General features: G+C 42.6%; 1 protein-coding gene across 1 annotated transcript in view; it reads right to left on the bottom strand.

The window, feature by feature from the left end:
* The window catches only part of KLHL32 (kelch like family member 32), a 118,527-nt gene that overhangs the window by 42,914 nt on the left and 58,748 nt on the right, over nt 1–16,865 (bottom strand). Inside the window, exon 6 of the mRNA XM_054996654.1 lies at nt 13,274–13,489. Within this exon, the coding sequence (XP_054852629.1) occupies nt 13,274–13,489 (216 nt within the window). The remainder of the gene's footprint in view (nt 1–13,273; nt 13,490–16,865) is intronic.

Below are 16,865 nucleotides of genomic sequence, written 5' to 3'. Positions count from 1 at the left end.
CACCACAAGACAGGAAGTGGAGGATAATAGACAGAGAGGAGATAGAGAGAGAGCGGCGAGGGAGGTCAGGAAGATCAGGAGGACCCGGAAGGAAAACAACGTTGGAAGAGGAAGTGAAGCACCCACCATTGAAAGTAAGGGAAAGGAAACGGAAGTAAAGGATTTACCATTGAAACTAAAGGAAGGTCATCGTAGTGATAGCATTACCATAGAGAAAGATCGCCCGACATTTTATATCATAGAGAAACATCACCCGATATTTTAAGGGTAAGGGAAGCCTCAATCGCCATTTTAATAGAGGGCAAACGTTTAAAATTTTGATATATAAAAATAGAGACTTGAATTAAAAAGAAGACGGAGTTAAGAAAGAGAGCGGATTCGTGGGGGCCCAAGGCAAGTCCGATGGCCTCCAAAAAAGAAAAGGATTGGCAGGTTGCCATCGAGAATTTGGATAAGAAAATAACAGAGGGAAATAAAGAGATTCGCGAGATGATACAACAATTACAGCAAAATTTAATGATGGAAGTGAAAGAAGCGATTAAGTCGGAAATAACGGAGGTTAAAAAAGAGATGGAGGCAATAAAAACAGATTTACAGAATACCCAACAAAACGTGCAAGCAACGCAACAGATGGTGCAGGACGGGGAGAAAAAAACGGAGGCTATACAGACAGAGACTGTGGGTATGAGCGAAAGAATTGTGATGATGGAATGCAAAGCAAAGGACAGACAAATTTGTATGAGGGCGGTCCCAGAAAAAATAGATGGATCCGCTCTGAAACAAGTAGCTGAAATATTGGCAAAATTTTGGGGACAAACAGAGGAGGAAATGATGACTCACTTGAATATCATGTATAGAGTCAATTCAAAATATGCAGAACAAAAGAATTTACCAAGAGATATTATTGTCCAATTGACCACAAGGAGAATGAAGGAGGAAATTATCAGAAGACATTTTGAAACTCCACTGGAAATAGCCGGGACATGGATTCGAATTATGAAAGAAGTACCATGAAAAGTACTCCAGGATCGGAAAAAATATAGAGATTTGATACAAAAGTTGAAGGCAGCTGAAATTAGATATAGATGGGAGCTGCCGGAAGGAGTGACTTTTGAATTTCAATCAGGGAGACAAGTGATTAAATCAAAATATGCAATGGATGTATTTCTGATGGAGAATGGAAAAGACTTTCCTAGCTCATCCAGGTTATAATTATGGAGTACAAATTAATTTCATGGAATGTTAATGGACTCAATTCACCCTCTAAACGAAAAGCTGTGTTACATTGGTTATCTAAACAAAGAAGTAATTTGATTTGTTTGCAAGAGACTCATATTAGGGATCAAGATGCTAAATATTTAATTAATAAAAAGTTAGGAAAACAATTTGTTTCGGCAACAAAGCAAAAGAAGAGGGGAATTGTTATATATATAAAGGAAGAATTGCAACCCAAACTAATAGTGTCTGATAAAAATGGAAGATACCTGGCTGTGGAATTTTTATGTAATGCAAAAAAACCCTTGATACTTGGACTATATGCACCAAACAGCTCCAAGGATATATTTTTTAAAGACTTACGAGAACAAATGGAGCAATGGACTTATGATCAGGTAATTATGGCTGGAGATTTTAATGGAGTGGTAGATCTGCAATTTGATAAAAGTTCATCAACAAGTAAAGTAAGGACGGGGAAATTACCAAAGTCTTTCTTTGAAATTCAGGAACAAGAAAATTTAGAAGATATCTGGAGAAAATATAACCCTAAAGCGAAGCAGTATACATTCTTTTCAACTAGCCATCAATCTCTTTCCAGAATAGATATGATCTGGGCGTCTAAAGAACTAGTAGTGTTTACAAAAGAGACTGACATTTTACCAAAAATTAGCTCAGATCATAATCCGGTAATATGGAGATTTGGAATGAGAAATAAGAAACGGAGATGGAGAATTAATGAGGACCTTTTGGGTGACCCAGAATGTGTCGAGGTGCTTAGAAAAGAAACTAAGTTCTTTATTCAGTGTAATGTGGATAAAGGGGTGTCAACGCATATGGTCTGGGACACATATAAAGCAGTAATTAGAGGTGTGTTGATGGACTTAAAATGGTAGAGACAAGAAGAAAAAAGAAGTGAAATTAAAACAAGTCAGGGTTATGGAAAATAAAGAAGTGGAGTGGGAGTTGAAGAAAATGAAGCAAAAATCATTTGAAGGAGCTAATAAACCAGGGAGATATTTGGCGTGGCAATTGAAGAAAAAGAGAGAGAAAAGAACAATAAGTAAAATTATGGAAGAGGGGAAGGAATTATATGATCAAGGACTGATTGAGAGAGCATTCTATAAATATTATGCCAAACTATATCAGAAAAAAACAGTGGACTAGTAAAAGATAAGAGACTATTTTGACATGATTGATTTACCTAAGGTGACAGAGAAGTTGAAAGAGAAGCTTAGTGCTGAGATAACAACAATGGTAGTGGTACAAGCAATACAAGCTACTACAGCTGGTAAAGCTCCGGGACCGGATGGAATTACAGCAAAATTCTATAAAGTGATGGTGGAGGATTTGAAACAGCTGATGCAAAAAATGATGAATGAGATACTGGAGGGGGCAGAGATGCCAGATACATGGAATGAGGCTAATATTACATTGATACCGAAGGAGACATTAGACTTAAGTAATGTTAAGAATTATAGACCAATATCTCTAACTAATAATGACTATAAAATATTTCCTAAGATATTAGCAGAAAGACTTAAGGTCTGGTTAGTGGAATTTATAGATGAAGACCAAGCTGGCTTTTTACCGGAAAGGCAAATAAAAAATTGTCAGGGCTTGCCGCAGCTGCCGCTGGGCATGGCACTGGGCAGTCTGCTCCTGACATCACAGGGGGGCCAGGGATTTTGCAGGACCCTGCTCTGTGGAAGGAGGGGCAGTATACCTCACCCTGACTCCCTCTCAATCCACTCGCTGGCCTGCTTACCCCCTGCATCTTCCACCATCTCTTCCTCCCAAGACTCTCCTTCAAGCCGCCACTCTTCTTCTTGCCTTTTCCTTGGCTTCTCTCCACTCCAACTCTGCTCCATCACTCCTACTCAAACCCACCACCTCAGGGCTCTTCCCAGCCAGCTTTTATAGGGCTTCCTTCTACTGTCCCACCCCTCTTCCAGCCTGGTCTTGGGCTGCACCAAGCAGTTGCAGCTGGGGTAGCTGATCTGGCCCCACTGACCAGCACCAGCTGTGCCTTGTTCCCTGGCTGCCCAGCCTCCCTGCCTTGGCTGATTGCTGAAGGCCTGTCCAGCTGCAGTCCCCTGGCTAGCAGCCCGGCCTCCCTGGCTGAACTGATGGCTGAAGGTGGGTCCAGCTGTGGCTCCTTGGCATGTTGCCCAGGGCTTCCTGCAGAGTGCCTCCAATAGCCCCACCTGGAGTGGCTTGGCTTTTGGCAACTCCTGGGCCAGGCTACTATTTTCTAGCTGGGGCGTGTCTTTGGGTTGTTGGGGCTGCTGCTGCTTCTCCTCCTCAGGTAAGGTCTTTGGGTGGGTGACTGCTGGGCCCCCAATCCCTCTGCCCTTGCCCCTCTTGTTTAGTCCCCTTTCCTTCCCCAGGGGAGTGGGACTCGCTGGCCTCTCTCTGTCTCCCCCTGCCTCCTGAGGCCCTGGGCCTTTGCCCCGTGCCCCTGGCACAGGCAGGTTCTGGCTCCATCTGCCCGTGGGAGGGGTTGACCTGCTGTCCCCCGGCTGCCCTCTCTGCTTGCCAGTCAGACCGGTTGACCTGCTGTCAGCTGGCTGACCAGTTGACCTGCTGTCTGCTGTCTGCTGGCTGACCAGTTGACCTGCTGGCTGCCCCCTCTGTTTGCCCGTCAGCCCGGTTGACCTGCTGTTCCCTCTTGTCAAGTCTGGGGGCTGAGGCTCAGACCCCGGACAAAAATAACTTACGAGTGTTGTTGAATGCCATTGAGTAATATGATAAAAATCCAGGGAAGCAGGTTGGCTTTTTCTTTGTGGATGCGGAGAAAGCGTTTGATAATTTGAACTGGGATTTTATGTTTGCAACAATGGAGAAGATGCAGTTGGGAGAGAAATTTATACAAGCAATAAAGACAATATATAAAAACCAATCTGCAAATATAATTGTTAATTCGGATGTGACAAAAAAGTTGGACATAAGAAAAGGAACAAGACAAGGGTGTCCGCTTTCCCCACTTCTGTTTGCAATGGTATTGGAGATTTTACTTAGGCAAATAAGAGAAGATAATTCAATAAGAGGACTGAGGACAAAAGGATTTGAATATAAAGTGAAAGCTTTCGCTGATGATATAATGGTGATAGTGGAGGATCCAATAGAGTGCATGCCAAAATTGATGAAGAAAATGAAAGACTTTGGAGATTTAGCGGGATTTGTAATAAATAAGGTGAAGTCCAAAATACTGTGCAAAAATATGACTAAACAACAACAAAAGGAGTTGATGGATAAGGTGGAATGTGAAGTAGTGAACAAAGTTAAATACTTGGGAGTGGAAGTGACAGCGAAAAATACTGACTTATACAAGAATAACTATGACAAGTTATGGCAACAAATATATAAAGATATGATTAGATGGAACAAAATGAACTTGTCATGGTTAAGTCGTATTGCAGTAATTAAGATGAATGTACTTCCAAGAATGATGTTTCTACTACAGACAATACCTGTTGTTAAGGATAGTAAACAATTTGAAAAGTGGCAGAGAATGATGTTAAACTTTGTTTGGGCTGGAAAGAAACCCAGAGTTAAAATGAAAGTACTTTATGATGCAAAAGAAAGAGGAGGTTTACAATCACCAAATTTTAAACTATACCATGATGCGGTATGCTTGGACTGGTTAAGGGAATGGTTGTCACTGAAGCATTTGAAGTTATTAGCATTGGAAGGATACAATAAATTATTTGGATGGCATGCATATCTATGGTATAATAAAGTAAAAGCAGATTCTATGTTTCTACATCATTATATAAGAAGAAGCTTGTTTGTAGTATGGACTAAATACAAGAAATATATGGAAGAGACTATACCAATGTGGATTATCCCTGCAGAAGTAGTAAACCCAAGAACAGAATATGCAGGGGAAGACTGGTTGACATATAAAGAGATTCTTGAGATAAAGCAGAACAACTATTTGCTCTAAGGCAATGATGAATTGCCATTCCAATATGGATGGTTTCAATATATGCAGATAAAAGACCTGTATGAGAAAGACAAAAGGAAAAATGGTTTTAGATTAGATTGAGAATTGTTTGCTTCAGGGGGGGAAGAAAATAATTTCTAAAATATACAAGATATTATTGAAATGGTTTACAGAGGAGGAGGTCGTTAAAGTTCAGATGGTTAAATGGGCAATAAATTGTAATAGGGAAATTCCAATGGAAGCTTGGGAAAAGGTATGGAAAAATACAGTTAAAATTTCAGCATGTACCACGGTGCGAGAAAATGTTTATAAAATGATGTATAGATGGTATTTAACACCGAAGAAGTTGACCAATGATAATAGTCAGATGTCTGATAAATGTTGGAAATGTAAACAGCATGAAGGTTCATTCTATCATATGTGGTGGACTTGTGATAAGGCAAGACAGTTCTGGGGGGATATAGTAAAAGTTATGTCGGATATTTTACAAAGGAATATAAATAAAACACCGGAATTGCTGTTATTATGCATGAACCTAGAAGATTTTGATAAAATGGACAGAGTTATGGTGTTTTATATGATCACGGCGGCCAGAATGTGTTATGCACAGTAGTGGAAGACTTAGGAGATACCATCTATGAAAGATTGGATTCTGAAAGTTCTGAATATGGCAGAAATGGACAAGTTAACAAGGAAATTGAAAGAACAAGAAGAATTGTACTATACATCAAGCTGGGAAAAAGTGGGACATGAAGGGGAAATTGTGGTCTTTGGAAAATTAAAGGGGAGATAGAAACTTACTTAAGGTCAAAAGGGGGTATATTTTACTGTATCCTATTGGATTAGTATAGAGTTATAGTACTATAGTATTAAAAGGGTAAGAGTAAGATATTCATAGGGGAAAGTATAAAGTATAAGATTGAATAATAAGGTCGAATAGGTTATAGGGAGTATATATGATATTTTAGTGATGTAATAGAAAGATTATTTATAATATAGATAATAGTTATTTAAGGAATAGTATATTACACATATATGTATTTTTTTTAGTTAGTATATGTACTTACTATATACTTATATAATTTTTATACTTTTAATTAAGATAATTAGTATATTAAGCATAGATAGTTAAGATAAGTAAAGAGATTAGATTAGTATGTATAACATAGATATATATTATAGACTTTAAGAATTTATATGATATATTCTTTAGCTTAAGTTGGGTAAGGAAAACTGCTGGGAGTCACCAGAAAAGGAAGGGGGAAGGATGGGGAAATGGAAGATTTTTACTCACTGTGAAGCTTCCTTTCTTGGTGGTCCAGGAGTGGAGCAGTCATCACTAGTGGGTAGCTCCTCCTCCAACTCTTTCGCAGGGGCCGGACAAAACTTGCGATCCTTGGGGGAGGGGCTCCCAGGAGTCCTCAGTTCCTTTTCAAGCCCCGTCCACTTCACCAGGATTCCGCAACATCGGTCTTTTCCTGTTATACAGAACTAAAGTAACAACTGATCAACGTGATCCATTCAACGGAAAACCTCAACTGTGGTAATCCCCCATTCTAAAAACAATATCTTAACCTCAGATATACCAAACTCCCAATCCCCTTTTCTGTCTTTCCTTTTTTTTTTTTAATGTAGGGTGGGATACTGACTGCCCCACTCCTGGACCACCAAGAAAGGAAGCTTCACGGTGAGTAAAAATCTTCCATTCTCTAGTGGTCCGGAGTGGGGCAGTCATCACTAGTGGGATATACGTCTAGCAGTTTTTCCCTCAGGGTGGGTATTCTCTAGTCCAGAACCTGCTGTAACACCCTCCTGCCAAAAGCCGCCTCCGCAGAGGCCAACTGATTTATTTTATAGTGTTTGGTAAACGTATGTACAGACTTCCAGGTTGCTGCCTTGCATATCTTCTCTAAAGAGGGGAAAGATCTATAAGCTGCCGAGGTGGCCGCCCCTCTGAGGGAGTGTGCCTTAATCCCCTCCGGAGGCGGAAGGTTCCTGGATTTGTATGCCAACTCAATACACTCCCTAATCCACCTGCTCAGTGTAGAAAGGGAAACCTTCTCCCCCATAGAGCCACTTTTGAAGGAGACAAACATGCTCTCCACCTTACGAAATGAGTTAGTTCTATCTAAATAGAAACTAAGGGCCCTTCTGACATCTAACTTGTGCCATTCCTTTTCCTTCTGATGTTTGAGGTTGGCACAGAAGGAGGGCAGGACAATGTCTTCTCCCCTATGAAAGGATGAGTTGACTTTCGGTATGAAGGCCGGGTCTGTCCTCAAGACTACCCTGTCCTGGTGGAACACACACAGCTCCCCGTTTACTGAGAGGGCCCCTAACTCTGAAACCCTGCTAGCTGAAGTCAGTCCTACTAGGAAGATAGTCTTGAGAGTCAAAATCTTTAGAGAGCAGGTAGCCATTGGTTCGAAGGGCTCCTTGGTGAGAGCCTTTAGCACTACGTTAAGGTTCCACGTCGGGAAACGATGAACTTGAGGTGGATTTAGCAGCATGGTCCCCCTCAGGAATCTCTTCACATGAGGGTGTGAGGTGAGGGAGGTACCAGACTTGGAACCTCTGATGGCTGAGATTGCCGCTACTTGCCGTTTGAGGGTACTAGTACTTAGTCCTTTTTCCAGTCCATCCTGCAGAAAAAGGAGAACCTGTTTCACAGGTGCCGAAGTGGGGTCCTGGCCTCTACGGTCACATCAGTTTGCGAACGATCTCCAAGTCTTGTAGTAACTCCTGTTAGTAGAACCCTTCCGTGAAGCCAACATGGTGGTAATCACCTTCTCGGAGTAACCTAACTCTCTAAGCTGTCCATGTTCAACCACCAGGCCGTCAGCTTCAACGATGCCAGATTCGGGTGCTGGATCTCCCCTTGGGACAACAGGTCCTCTCTGAGTGGCAGAGTCCACGGATCCGAAGAAGACAGTCTCATTAGGTCCTGGAACCATGGCCTCCTTGGCCAGAATGGTGCGATCAGGATAACATTCGCCCTTTGCTCCAGGATCTTCTGTAGCACCTTGGGTATGAGTTTCATCAGAGGGAACGCGTATAGGAGAGTTCGTGGCCACTCCTGGCTTAGTGCATCCGTTCCCTTCGCTTCCTGTTCTCTGAATCTCGAGAAGAACTGTGGTAGCCTCCTGTTGGCTAGTGTGGCAAATAGGTCCATTTTTGGGGTACCGAACCTGTGGCATATCTGGGAGAAAACCTGTTAGTTCAGTGTCCATTCCGCCTGGTCCACTGTGTTTCGGCTCAGCCAATCTGCCACCACGTTTTTCTGCCCCGCTATGTGGCTTGCCTTTAGTGACCTGATGTTTCTTTCTGCCCAGAAGAATATCTCGTTCGCCACTGCCATCAGATGTTTGGACCTTGTGCCTCCTTGCCTGTTTACATAGGCCTTTGTCGTCATGTTGTCGGTGTTCACCAGGACATCTTTGCCCCTTAGATCGTCTGTGAACTCCAGCAGCCCGTTTCTCACCGCCTTGAGTTCCAGTAAATTTATGCTGGCTTCTCTTTCTTCGTGGAGCCACACTCCCTGTGTCATCCTGTCCTTGGTGTGTGCTCGCCACCCCGTCAAGCTGGCGTCCGTCGTCATTACTACTCTGGTTGGTTCCCTGAGTGGAGAGCCCTCCGTGAACCTGGTTGGGACCAGCCACCAGTCCAGTTCCCTGGATAATGCTTGGGGAACCTCCACAATTCTGTGCCACCGATGAGCTATGGCCGTTTGATGGGGACGCAGGAACCTCTGCAGAGGTCTGGTATGAAACCTGGCCCACTGTAGAGCATCTTGGCAAGATACCATCATGCCTTGAAGCTTGGCCAGTTGCATAATCTCCACTCTTTGTCTTGCTAGTATCTCCCTCAATAGTGAGAGAAGTTTTATCCGTCTTTCCGGGGACACATAGGTTTTGCCCGCAACCGTGTCCACTATCATCCCCAGGTGAACAATTCTCTGTGATGGTATAAGGATGCTTTTCTGACGGTTTATGATAAAGCCATGACTCTCCAGACAGCTGATCGTTGTTGCTACAGCCATCTCCGCTGATTGAAAGGATGGGGCCTTTATCAGTATGTCGTCGAGGTAAGGCGACAGGGCTATACCTTGGACTCTGAGGAAAGCCACCAAGGTGACCAGTACTTTGGTAAATACCCTCGGAGATGATTTCAGGCCCAAGGGAAGGGCTCTGTACTGATAGTGCCTCCCATTGTAGGCGAAACGCAGGTATTTTCTGTGATCTTGTCGAATACGGATGTGTAAATAGGCCTCTGATATATCTATAGACGCAAGGAAGTCCCCCTGCTGGATGGCCGCCGTGGTAGACTTCATCGTCTCCATTTTGAATTTCCTGGATCTTATGTGAAAATTCAGCCATTTGAGGTCTAAAATGGCCCTTACTTCTCCATTCTTCTTCGGAACAGTGAAGAATATTGAGTACACACCCTGCCTCCTGTCCCTTTTTGGCACAGGTTCTATCGCCTTGATCTGCAGAAGGTGACTGATGGCCTCTTTTATTTCCCTGTGTTTCATCTGAGATCGGTTCCGAAATACCTGGATGAAGCGTCTGTGAGGTGTTTCCTCCAATTCCAAGGAATAGCCCATGGATACTGTTTCCAGTACCCATTGATCTGACACAGTCCTTTCCCATTGTGACGCGAAGGTCTGAAGGCGTCCCCCAACTTGCTCCACTGTCCCGGGGTGCGAGTAGTCATGCTTGGTTATTTTTTTTTCTGACCCTTGGGCTGGAAGGAAGACTTCCTGAAGGCAAAGGATCTGTTGTCTGATCTGTGTCTAGGTTGCCATCGGCTTTTGAACGGTCTGTCCGTTTGTTGCCTGGTCGGTCTTTTGAGATCCCGAAAGATTGTTTCCATTTATACTTGGGGTCTTTCTTCTTTGAAGGAAGAACTTTCTTCTTTTTTGCATTTTCTACCAGGTACTTGTCTAGGGCATCGCCAAACAGCTTCTCTCCCGAATATGGTATCGCTGCCACCTTGCTGCGAGCTGGGGGGTGTGCGTCCCAGTTCCTCAGCCACGTGTTAGGTCTTGCCACGACGTTGAAACCCATAGCCCTGGAGGACATCTGGAAGGAGTCTAGGGTGGCGTCCGCCGCGAAGGCCGCTGCCAGGGCTATCTTTTTAACCTCATTCTTTATCTCTTTCGGCACTTCCCTGCCAGCTGCTGCTAAGTCAGAGGCCCAGGTGTATGCTGCCCTCGCGAACAGAGACCCAGTAGCCGAGGATCTCAGGGAAGCCGGAGATGCCTCAAAGTCCCTGCGCAGGGCCTGCTCAATTTTCTTATCGGAAGGATCCTTTGGCATACCCTCCGCGTCCATAGGAAGTACCGAGGTGGTCGCCAGGCTAGTCACCGGATCATCTACCATAGGAAGTTTGATTTTCTTTGCATCATCTGGACCTAGGGAGTAAAACTTGTGAAAGATGGATTGATAGAGTTTCGGCTTTGCCGGGTTATCCCATTCCGTCCTCAGCACTTCATGGAAAATTGCAGGTAGAGGCACCCCTGATGATTTGGGCCCCATCTTTGGAAGCGCTGTCTCTAGGCCCTGTGGATAGGGAATTGTTGTCCCTGACTTTTCTGTGGCTGTTGTAGGTATTTCTAGGGTCCTTAGTACCTTTGCCAGTAATTTGGAATACATATCAGGTGGAAAGAGCCTGGGTTGTATTTTATCCATATCCACCTCCTCTTCCTCTGACAACTCCCCTTCTTCACTCCCTGATGATTGAGTAGATAAATCTGAACTCCCCTGGGATTCCTCTGACTCACTGGATAGTTCATCTAGCCACTCTCTGGGCTTTCTCTTTTTTGCTTTAATTTTTGTGGAAGACTGTAGTTTCCTCTTCCCTTTAGATGTGCTAGGTTCTTTTCTTTCTCTTTTTTGTTTAGCTGTGTGGCCTTTAAGGTCCTTAACAGCGTTATCAATTCCTTTTTTGATTTCTGTTTGCAGCCAGGCCAGGATATTTGCTTTGGCCTCAGGACCTGCAAGGTCAGGGTCACTGCTTCCTGAAGGCCCCCCTTGGATAGAGTGAAGCTGTGTTAATCTTTCTGGGGAGTGCATGGAATTAGAGTCTGACTCCATTTGTTTTTCTTTATTACTGGCCTGGAACGCCATTCCCACCAAAGGCCTTCCTCCTAAAGTGAAAATAAGCGTGAGCGGGAATTAGAAAAAACGGCTGCATTTTCCTATTCTCCTTACCCCTCTATGCCCCTCTAGAGTACTCAGGGGTTTCTTTTGTCACTCAGATTCCCCAAGTCGGCAACAGGTCTACCCATTCTAAACACAGAGGGGACCCTGTAGCTTCTAGAGCTACTCCGTTTTCCCCTATTTCGCTTATAACCACCCAGGCTCTACAGAAAAGCTCTCCTGGTTAATTCGACCCCCCCTCCGCTTCTCCGAGGCTAAAAAACCTCTCTGCGGGGTTTTACTCACAGCACCGTGCGTTTGGCACGATTTTAAGAGGCCTCCGCCGTCCCGGAGCTCCTTGGCTTCTTGTGGAACGCGCGCACGCGCAGCGTCGATCCCCGCCGCTTTTTCCAAGCCTCTACAGGAGCCGGGTCCTAGTTAACTAGGATCGTCGGCCCTGTGCTCGCTTTCGCGGCTGTCTTGCCCCCCCCCCCGGCCGGGGGGGTGGGTGGAAGACTGAGCCTTCCTTTCCCCAGCGAGCCCGCGCCTGAGCGATTGTCCTTCGGTGTTGTTAAGATCGCAGCTCTTCAGAGCTCAAGAGTCCGTGTCCGCCTGCCGAGCAGGGCCGGAAAAAACTGAGGACTCCTGGAAGCCCCTCCCCCAAGGATCGCAAGATTTGTCCGGCCCCTGCGAAAGAGTTGGAGGAGGAGCTACCCACTAGTGATGACTGCCCCACTCCGGACCACTAGAGAAATGCAATGGGGTGGAAAATGATAACGATTTTTAGGTTTATGTTTGTAAACCCATCCAATAAAAATCTTTTTAAAAAAAACAACAAAAAACAAAATGCCCACTTTTTCATCTTAGTGCATGATGGAGAACAAGAAATAAAACTAATATGTATTTACATACTGCGTGTGAACTTACTTGTTCAGAAGAGATACTATACAGTAGCCTTAAGTCACTGCCACCTTTTATTTAGCTAGGGCAGCAGGCAAATAAAGCCTAATATGCTTCCATTAAATTTCCTGGTTCCTATTTCCATATATTAGTACAAATGTGTTATTTCATTGGCAAAGCAAACATCAAATATGGATCTATATTATCTCTTGACCAACTAAATATCAAACCTTACAGGCAAGCCAAAGTGCTATAATGGTCAGAGTGTCAGATTAAGATCTGGAAGATCCAAGTTCAAATCTCCACTCTGCCATGCAAGCTTGCTAGGTGATCTTGGGCCAGTCACCTGCTCTCAAAACAACTCACCTCACGGGGCTGTTTGAGGGTAAAATGGAGAAGAGGAGAATAATGTAAACTGCTTTGGGTCTCCACTGGGGAGAAAGTTGGAGTAGAAGTAAATAAATAAAGCAAATAAATGAATAACACCAAAGGACAGTGCAACAGTCTCTTACATTAAAACTTGAAACCATACAAATGATGTAAGAAAAAAAGAACATCATCTCTAAAATTAATTGGTTGCATTAGAATCACTGAACAGATATCAAAGTATTAAAACCAAGGGCATGATCCATTTTCATGTACAGAGGGATCCCTGTAGGGCGTACCAGAACACTTCCTCCTCAGCACATGCACAGCTACTCAGAGTGACAGGAAAGAGGAAGTTTGTGCATACCTCCATTTTCCTGTTCAGGCTTTCACTCCCTAATTAATTAAGGCACTCAAGAGTCCAATGTTCCTTGAGAGCTCATGTTCCGTGAGAGCGCCGGCTGGATGTGATATTGAAAGTACAAACAGACCTTGTTATTTTACGTAAGAGCATGGCCTACACATATAAGGGGGAAGGAGGAGAAGGAAGAGAAGGAAGTTTGTAATATGCCTTAAGAAGGAATTTTCCTTTAACATTTCTCATCATACAGTTTGCTATTAATAATTTTGCTCTTGGTACAGCTTAAGGAGCCAGTGTCAGTTTTCCTAAAAATTAAACATGATGCCAATTATCTTTGCACTTTACCTGCCAGATTTGTTCTTCGCTGAGTGACGTGAGTCGGTCACTCTTCAAGACCTCTCGAATAAGACAGTATGGCAGTGACAATACTTCTTCAGGGTGACTCTTCAGCAGTTCAGAGAGGTGTTTCACTAAAAAGTCAACCACAGCTTTCTCCAGCAATGTGAGGTTAAACAGATCAGCAAGCTTGTACAGGTCCAAGTAATTAAAGCTATTTAGCTCCTGTTCAAATAAAACAACACATGTTTAGAATGAATGCAATGTTCAAACAAAAGCATAAAGTACTGTAGGAAGATGGGGAAGGGACCAGAATTTTCAGAAGAAATCCTTTTCCTAACTTAAAGATCTGTTCATCTGTGTATCATCACATTTCAAGTAATATGCTGTGTCTTGAACAAATTAACAGTTATTCTACAATCAATACAGATTCCTACCACCACTGGCTAGATCTCTATCACATGCACACAGATGTGTAAGAACTTGTATTTAGAATGTGGGAAAAAATAAATCAATGGCAGCATTATTATAAAACCTATCTTGCATTAGGAACAAAACTCTATCACGCTTAAACACAGCTAGTTCTACAGTAATCTGTTCTTCATTCTGTTCCCTTACTAGAAAAGCCAAGCTCCAAATTTAGTGGTTCATTTTCTTCTATCAAATAATGTTAATGAATTTGAAACCTATAAAAGTAAGATATGATCCTGCCATTTTTCACATCTGGCACAATGGAGAACATGTCAATTTTTCTTTGCTGCTCAGCCACAACTGACACCAATGCTGTAGGAATACACCACAGTAACCAGTATCCAAGGGACCATCATGCATATTAGGGGAGGAATCATTTTTGTTTCTTGAATAGTAGCCACACAATTCAAAACTCACCATTTCTGGAAGTCAAGAAGATTTTCAAAAAGAGATTGTGATGCTGCATGTGTGCCTGCTGTTCCAAGATCAAAAAATTCAAAAATCTCATCAAATACACGCAAGCCCTCCTGAAGCAGTTCTTTGGATCCTAAATTATGTAAATATTTATGTTCTCATCACATTTCTATCTCATATGTTTCTCCAAGGGTTTCATACATAACATTTGATTATTACAACAAGCTTGAGTGTTGGATTAGACTAGGTAAGATTCAAATCCAGGTCCCCCCTTCATTCCAGCCATTACACAATTACTTTTTTATCTGGTTAATCCTGAAGTACCAGTTCTCAAGCTATGCTCTTCAAAAAGTCAATTTAATAAAGAACTTGGCTCTGAAACTAGAAAACTTAGTCAGATATTATTTTAAACAGGATTGGGTCTTCATCCTCTCTTGGCTTCAAAACTTTAACTATGAATTCCCCAGCCACAGATGCTAACTGTATCAGCCTACTCCAACAAAATTCACCCCATTGTAATACCAATCACTTGTTCAGTTTGAAATTATACACTGCGATACACTGCTATCTAGCTGATGAAGCTGCACACCAGAAATGTCATGCTGAGATTGTGAGATGTATATTACTGATCAGATACCCACCTCCCAATCAACGATAGGCCTTTGGGAAATCTAATGACTTAATAAAAGTATAAAAATTGCCTGAAAAAGATGAACTTGTATCTTCTTTTGGTATCCAAAAATAATACATTACTTGAAACACAACCATCTAATCTGCTTTTTCAGAATACATTTAGAAACAACATTTTTTATGAAAACACATGTATAATGTAAAATCAGACACAGCAGTTAAAATCCAGTTACAAATACAATAAATATATATCTAAAATGCTGTGTGTTGCAGTACTTGCCAAAAAAATTGGAAAAGTTGACAATGTCAGACTATTTATTTTATTGTTCATTTCCATTGAGGCAACATGGCTTCATTCAAGTGTTGGGAATGTTTCAAAATTGAGAGCTAACTGGTTAAACTGTGAGTCACCTAAAAGTGATGGCCAACATTAATTGGTATGAATCCCAAAAGTGAGGGTTAACATTCACAAAATTAATTTGAGAATGTCAGTTTAACATTCACCAATTTGGCAACACAACATTTTTAATAGGGCCAATAAATACATTATTGGAGTAGGACAGGTACCACATGAAATCCTATGCTCACTCTACTAACGTTAGAAGGAAAACGCACTCTATTATGTAATTTTTTTCCCCTTGGGGCCAGTGACATTAGTGTGATTTGGGGGAAATACTTATCAAGAGGCCAGATTCAGTGATGAGATGGGGCAAGCTAATAACGATGCTAAATCCAGACAAAACAGAAGTACTATAGACCGATATTTCAACGGGCTTAAGAAATGGCATTCAACATGTTTTGGAAGGGATTGCACTCTCTTTGAATAATCACAGCTTGTGAGCATCATCAGATCTAGCCCCTATTTTGGAGGCCTATGGGTCCTTAGGTCAGCGGATAGGAAAGCCTACCCTGATCGAAAGGGCACTCTGCTCCCCTTTCCTCGTAAATGCTTAACAAGGCAACGTGCAGTTCCAGCCGTCCAGGTCAGTAACTGGTTAACTGGATGCCAGCAAAGATAAACATTATTTCCTTGGTCATCAGTCCTTGTGTATGCATGCTGTGCTTAAATAAAGGAGCCACTGCCTGGCTAGAGAGACTAGCCTTCGCAGACTGATGCTCAGAATCGCAACCCTGTGTCGTGTCATTCCTACAGAGGCCCAAGTATCTTCCATGTCAAAGTGACTTTCTCCAGCTTAGCCTGGGACACCAGCTGCAATCCTGTTCAGAGATAACTCTGCCAGAGTTAATCTATGTCTGATAATTTTCATACTCAAAGAGTTGCAACATAGAATTTCCCTTAAAGTCTGCCTATAAACTTCAGCTAGTTTAGGGGACCAGACTGCATCGCTTATGAAATCAGGGAACATGAAGAATGCCATACTCCCCTATGAACGCTTTCATAGTTTAAGATCAATGTCAGCAGCCTGGCTCCAGATGTCCTTAGCTTTAGTAGGCAGGGAAGTGGCAACTCCACAGCTCTGTTACATTCGCTTCAGAAATATTTGGTTGGTTTCTTGTTTTACAGCTTTTACCAGGTAATGACAAATTTCATTCCACTGAATGAATGCTATATATTTCTCTGCTTTCTGTTTTTATGACTGTTTTAAACGTGCATTTAAGTTTTTAACTCATAGTTTAACTTTGTTTAACAGGAACTTAGGCTGAAGAGTAAAACAGACATTTTAAAAGTCAAAGAAATGAAAACTCCCTAGCTGCCATACCCACATCATTATTTCTTACAGAAAGTAGTATAGAATGCAGCCATAGAAAAGTGGCAGCCATCAACCCTGGCAAGAAATGAAAAAGTTCATAGTCTATATAGATTTTTTTTTGTAGCTGCACAATACATATATGAACATTATATGTTTAGTACTCCTTCAGAAGCACCTAAGACCATCTGCATCTAGCCACCACTACAGTCTGATCTAACCTCCCCGCTCCAAACCAAAATTAATGTGCTCCGCTTCACCCAGTCTCTTATGCTGTTATACTCATTGCCAGGTTTTTGGGGTAGGTCTACAATGCAGCAGGAAGACCAGATATTACACAACAAAGAGGAAGAGTTACGGCCAAAATGCTCTAGTCA

This window comes from Eublepharis macularius, chromosome 1, assembly GCF_028583425.1.
Source record: "Eublepharis macularius isolate TG4126 chromosome 1, MPM_Emac_v1.0, whole genome shotgun sequence".
In the NCBI taxonomy this organism is placed as follows: domain Eukaryota; kingdom Metazoa; phylum Chordata; class Lepidosauria; order Squamata; family Eublepharidae; genus Eublepharis; species Eublepharis macularius.
This window is presented reverse-complemented; position numbering and strand designations above follow the sequence as displayed.